The following is a 6,093-nucleotide window of genomic DNA, read 5'->3' on the forward strand; positions in this document are numbered from 1 at the left end:
CACACACACACACACACACACACACACACACACACACACACACACACACACACCCCGGCCCCCTTTTCACCTGAACAGATGGTTTTCACCTGAACAGATGGTTTCCAGGCCTCAAGGCTCACATGTCTAGTCACCCAATTCACAATGGCTCACAAAGTTCCTACCTTTTTAATTATTTCATGTTCTTGAATATGCCACCTTTCATCTAAAGATCTCTAGGTATCAAAAAACACAAACTCTTTCATCTTCACAACAGGACTATCTGGGAGAGAGATTAGTGCCCTTATTTTATAAACTACAAATGAAAGACTGAAGTTAAATGTTTTATCCAACATCAGTTAGTTGAGTGATTCATTTAGGGGGAAGGAGGAATACACATTATGAACTTAAGTAAATGGATAGATAGCCTTGATTTAGCTTCCTAAGATGATTTCAAACATAAGCTCAAACTATCTACTGTGTACTCCTACGCTTCCAATATATCAAAGATTAAATATAAATTAACAGTAAATACCAAAGCATCATATAAAAATAGATGCTAAAAGAAAAAACAAAAACAAAACTATATGGGGGAGGGGTTCTAATTTAAGTATCCTGTCTTACATCCATAAATACTACTGAACTTGTGGAGGGAGGAACACCTGTCAGTGCAGCATATCCACAAGTTTTACAGACTGTGGAGCTATTAATATTTAATTCCTTAAACTGTAAATAAACAACCTGCCTTCTCAAACGAATTAAAAGGTAACATTATAAAAAACATTTGACAAGGAAACCTACATAGTTGCAAGAAGCCCATTAATTACCTAGTTTTACGTCTCCCTGGCTTCGTGAACTTGCCACGAGGGAAAACTCTGCCCGCCCCGGGAGTCTGGCCAAGGGGAGCCCGGCATAGCCCACCGACTTTCCACGCGCGCCAGGCGAGGCCGGCCGCGGGGCAGGCGACGGTCCGCCTCCCCTCTCGCCCCCTCGCCCGGTGCGCAGACGCGGCCGGGCACTGGGACCTGCCTCCAGACCCCCGGCAGGCCCGGCTCCGGGCCCCGCATTGGGGGAGGCTGTCACGGTCCCACCCGGCCTAGCCGCCCCCGCCCGGCGGCCGCCGCCTTCCTCCCTCTCTCCGCTCCCCGCGTTCGTTACCTCTTGGGCGCCGGCGGCTGCTCCATGGCGGCCGGGGGCAGGAGGGACCTGGTGGGCGGCGAAGGCCTCTGAGGAAGGAAAGAAGCCGGGGCACTGGCCGGCGCAGCCCAGGAACCACAGAGGGAAACTCCAGGAACTCGGAACAACTTTCCCGTAACTCCGCAGCGGATCCCCCTCCCGCTCCGGAGTCTGGCTCCTCCCGGACCGCCCCGCCCCTCGGACGCCGGTCGCGGTCCAGGGATGGTGGGCGGAGCCAGCCGCGATCCTGGCATAATGGGCGGAGCCAGACTCTGGGCAGGGTGGGCGGATTCGGGGGCGGAGGGAGGAGCTGGCTTTAGTACAGGGAGGGGGGAAAAAGGAGGAGGGGCTGAAAGCGAGAAAGCAAGGCCTAGCCCGGATCCAGGGCCTCTCTAAGCTGGCCAGGGGTACATTCCTTTGAGTTGGCACTACTCACTTGCCCTCATTGTTTTTGCCCCAATCCGATTTGATTCATTTTTCTGTATTTCTCAAGGATACATCTTGTGCAGCCGTTTGAAGCACTACTAACTGCCCACGCACGCTTCCCTCTCTTGTTCTGTTTATAATTATTAGTTATATTTTCCTCCAGCCAATTGACATTTGTAGCTACAGTACTAAGGATACTTCTGGAACTTATTTTTTATTTTGACTGTGGACAATCTCCTCACTACATTTCACAATAATTATGTCTAATTACAAATAAAAATAATTACTGCAGTGAGATCTCTCAGTGCACCAGATTCAATGCACTGTGGTCTTGCTGGCTGTTTAACTGAGAAACCTGGCAAACTAGACAAATTATGGTGCATAGAAAACTACTCAAGGCAAGTTTGTTTCCTTCCCTCTTGCCACCCTTTTCTCCCAATCTCTTCCCAAAGCCCATATACCATTGTAATTTGATCCCTTCATGCATCCCTACTGTATGTATACCCTAACCTTAAATTCCATCTATAGGTATCTTTCTGATGATCATATACAGCTACTATGTAATGACTTTGCTTTTGACAGAAATTGTCAAGATGTAGTGTCATATAGAGCTTTTGGAGAAAAGAACAAAGAATACAAAGAGAATGTTAAATAAAGGAGCTTTATGAACATCAACTCAAACTTGTCTATTAATAGTTAGTCCTCTTTTTACATTATTTTGTTTCACAATGTAATTAACTTAAATGATTTATTTTCAAACCATTATATTCCCTCCTAAATTTAGTTATTTTTAAATTTGTAAAGACCATTTATTGTTAAAACCTAAAGCCAAATTCTGTAAACAAGAGAGACTATTACAGAATTTTATATTCTTTTGTATTAATTAAAGATCCACAGTCTAACACTTCAGAAATAACAGGACAAAAAAAAACCTAAAGTATTAAAATGTTAAAGCTAAGAAGAACCTTTGAAATATTTTTCATTCTCTCATTCTCATCCACATTTCTATGCTCTATCCCATCTTCTTATATTTTATTAGAAAAATCTCTTTAAACGAAGGTCATTTCATCCTTTTTAAAAAATTGTCACATTTTAAAATGGGCTCAAATTTTTATACTTTAAAATGGACTCTTAATTATGTTACCAACCTTAATTTCCAGGAAGCCTTTCCCAGTCAAATCCACAACATTTTGGTGGAAGAGATGCTTCTTACATGTGCCTATAACACACTGTGCTAGCTTTTTGTGTGGTGCTTATCACACTGTATTGAAGTTCTGTTTATTTGACTGACATCCCAACCCAACTGTGAGTCTGTTGGAACTGGACTATATCTGTATTCTTTCTATCCCTTGCACAGCAAGTGCCTTACATATAGTTAGGGCCCTGGGTTGGATAGCTTCTTTTTGCTTCCCCAGATTCACTCTCCATCCTTTTCCATCAGTTTTCTGTCCTAGGGGCTAACCTGTATAGCTGATATCATTGAGCTCCCAGCCTTCTTGATTTATGGTTGTGTCTGATGATGTTACTGGCACAGGACATCTTGCCCCTCTCAGGATAGAAATCAAGAGAGTGAGCAAAACAGATTTGCAGAGATAAGAGTTTATTAAAGCAAAAGCTCAATGCACCAAGGGAGCACACTACAAAAGAGAATGGATGTGGTTCCCTATGGCTTACAAGCACCGCAGTTTTATTGGCTCTTAGGTTCAAGGCCACCCCTTTCTTTTTCCCTTCTTCCTCCCCAAAGTATGTTGAGACGGGTCCTACACTGCGCCTGTGCAGTGTACAAACATGCAACTTCATGCATCCCATGTCTTATTAGCATTTTAAATCTCCACCTATGATAATGAGGAAAAGTTAACTATAGGACAGCTTCTTTAACTAACGCACATGCACAACTTTAGAAACTTTCCCTAGACCCACTTCTCTCTCCTCAGATTATGGTTCTGTCTGCTCATTGTCACTTATTGGCCAGGAATGCTGCTCAAGGTTGTTTTCTCCAGTTGCAGTCTCTGGCTATGGGACCACTTGATCACTTGTGATAGGGAGACCCAGCAGGAGATCATCTGAGGGACACAGGACTATAAGATCAGGCTATTTATTCCCCTTGTTCCCTTCCTATGAGGAAACCCAGGGTAAAACTCTGCTTTCTTTCTCGTGTCTCTTTGGGCCTATGGATGGTGACCGTCCTGCTATTCCCTGGGTTCCTCTTTTATTCCTTATGTTCCCCTAGACTTCAACCCTCCTCAAATGACCCTACCTTCAAAAGGGTTTCCTATGGGAACACTGAGTGAGACACACATAAAGAAGGTTTGTGAAAGGAGGAGGAATAATATCAGAAAAATCTCTAAGGTCTCCTCTCAATTTGAAAGGGAAAGAACTAACAAGCATTGTATTACTCCAATAAGATCAGACACTTCTCATACATTATCTCATTAAACCCTTAAAGCTGCCTTATTAGGTCATTATTTCTACTTAACAGATGAAAAAATTGAGGTTCAAAGGGGTGAATGGAGTTACTCCAGACCAAACAGAAAATCTGCATTGTAACCCAGCCTTCTACAACTGCAAAACCAAGCCTCAGCCCACTGTAAATCAGTCAATAAATATTTACTGAGTACTTACGTATGCCAAGCACCGTTCTAGGTACTTGTTGCAAGCACCTGAAAGGGCAGTCACCACATTTCAGTCTATTTCTGACAGTCAAGGGGATATTAACCCCTCAGCAGGGCCCTATGTCCCTGTATGGTACTTGTGACACTAGTGGGGAACAAAGTCCTAACACAGGTTCAGATAGAGTGAGTAACACAGCTTTATTTGGGAACCAATATCCCTCCAGAGGCCAATACTCTGGTAAGCATAGTAGGTTATAACATACAAGATAAAATAGAATTTAATAACGAACCAAGTCCCAGAGTCAATCGAGATGGAGAAGGTTCCTGGTCCAGGAGAGACAACTGAACCCACAATGGGTCTGAGACAAGCTGGTCTTGCAAGGAAGAACTTTGGAGAGTCCCGGAGTATCTTGGCTTGCATGTTACAGAGGGTCTTAGGCGGAGCGCCCAGTCAGACTGCTCATGGCATTGCTCTGGAGTTTTGCCTTTATCCCCTTTTCCTTGGACTTGTTTACCTCTTAGGTGATAACCAGAAGTTGTTTTGGTGAACATGTTTATCACTCAATTTTGTTACGCTCAGTTTCACAGAAAACATGTGCGGCCTAGCTTGTGCCCCTTCTAGTAAACAACTTGTTTTGCAAACCTCAATCCAGTATATATAATATACAGTATACCTTGGTTTGCAAGCACAATTCATTCAGGAAACAAGCTACTCCTATTGCAAAACTTCGCTCATTTACCACGTTAAAATGTATGAGAAATGTTTGTTCGTCTTGCGGAACACTCATAAACCACATTACTTGCAATCTAAGGTTTTACTGTATTTTATATGCTCTACACAGTACTGGGGATTCATCAGTAAAGAAAATAGATAAAAATTCATGCCCTCATGAGGTTTATATTCTGGGTGGGAAAACATAATAAGATAAATAAGTAACTAATCAATAATATTAGGTACTGAAAACTGGTGAGGAAGAAAAATAAAATATGGAAAGGAAATATAAAGTGGAGGGGAAGGGATGAACTTTAGATAGGGTGGCTAGGGAAGGCCTTACTGAGAGGGCAACTAAAGAAGTTAAGGGGAGAACCATGCAGATTGCTGTAAGAAGAGACTGTGAAGCTAAGGGAAGTACTAAGGCCCCAAGGCCAATGTGACTGGCATGTCATGTATTACTGAATAAAAGGAATTGTTTTCTTCCTGAGTTATTCAGAGGAAAAAAAAAAAAAGGCTCAAGCCTCTGTTTTAACTTGCCTGTAGAAAGCAGCCTGAAGATTTCAAGAAACAAAGCATAGAAATCGTCATTCAGCTTACAAATAAGAGGCAGCAACATTCATGAGCACATGAAAGCTATAGGAAAATTTGAGATTCAGATAAGGGTCACTCAGCTTCACTTAACTGTGAAAGTAGGGTAATCTGTTTCTGCTTCCAAACATTCCAATTGGAATCAAGATTAAGTACGCACTTTAATTATACCAGAAAACAGCTCACCAGAATTCTCAACTGAATGCTCTAAGAGAAATCCGAGAAAAATCTGCATTTTGGGACCCAGTTCCTTTTGAATAACAAAAATGCATTCGTTGTCACTGAATACATACACCACCATGTTTCATGAAGAGAAAAACACTAAGATAAGAAAAGTTTTTCCTTGTTATACTATTTGCTGTTGTTTATTAAAACTACATTTTTATTACCTTTTTTCTCATTTTTATATTTGAAAAATAATACTAATTAACAACTGTTAATCTTTTCTACTATTATCAGAAGAGTTTGGGACAAACAGAAAGTTCTGGTCTAATATATTACACTATGTAACTTTATTTTCAGGGAAATTCAGAAGTATTTCCTTTTTACAGGTGACTTTACAAAGCATTTTCTCTTGATTTGTTTCTCTTTTCCAAC

The 6,093-nt window shown here is 41.8% G+C and overlaps 1 protein-coding gene across 2 annotated transcripts in view; it reads right to left on the reverse strand.

Annotated features, from left to right (window-relative positions):
* The window catches only part of STK3 (serine/threonine kinase 3), a 322,284-nt gene extending 320,935 nt beyond the window's left edge, over positions 1 to 1,349 (reverse strand). Inside the window, exon 1 of one of the 2 annotated variants that reach the window (XM_019642571.1) lies at positions 1,138 to 1,348. In XM_019642571.1, the coding sequence (XP_019498116.1) occupies positions 1,138 to 1,163 (26 nt within the window). In that variant the 5' untranslated portion in view covers positions 1,164 to 1,348. Of the gene's footprint in view, positions 1 to 1,137 lie in introns of both variants that reach the window. The other variant, XM_019642572.1, reaches the window with a different exon arrangement.
* Between the last annotated feature and the right edge of the window lie 4,744 nt (positions 1,350 to 6,093).

This window comes from Hipposideros armiger, unplaced genomic scaffold (assembly GCF_001890085.2).
Source record: "Hipposideros armiger isolate ML-2016 unplaced genomic scaffold, ASM189008v1 scaffold_70, whole genome shotgun sequence".
In the NCBI taxonomy this organism is placed as follows: domain Eukaryota; kingdom Metazoa; phylum Chordata; class Mammalia; order Chiroptera; family Hipposideridae; genus Hipposideros; species Hipposideros armiger.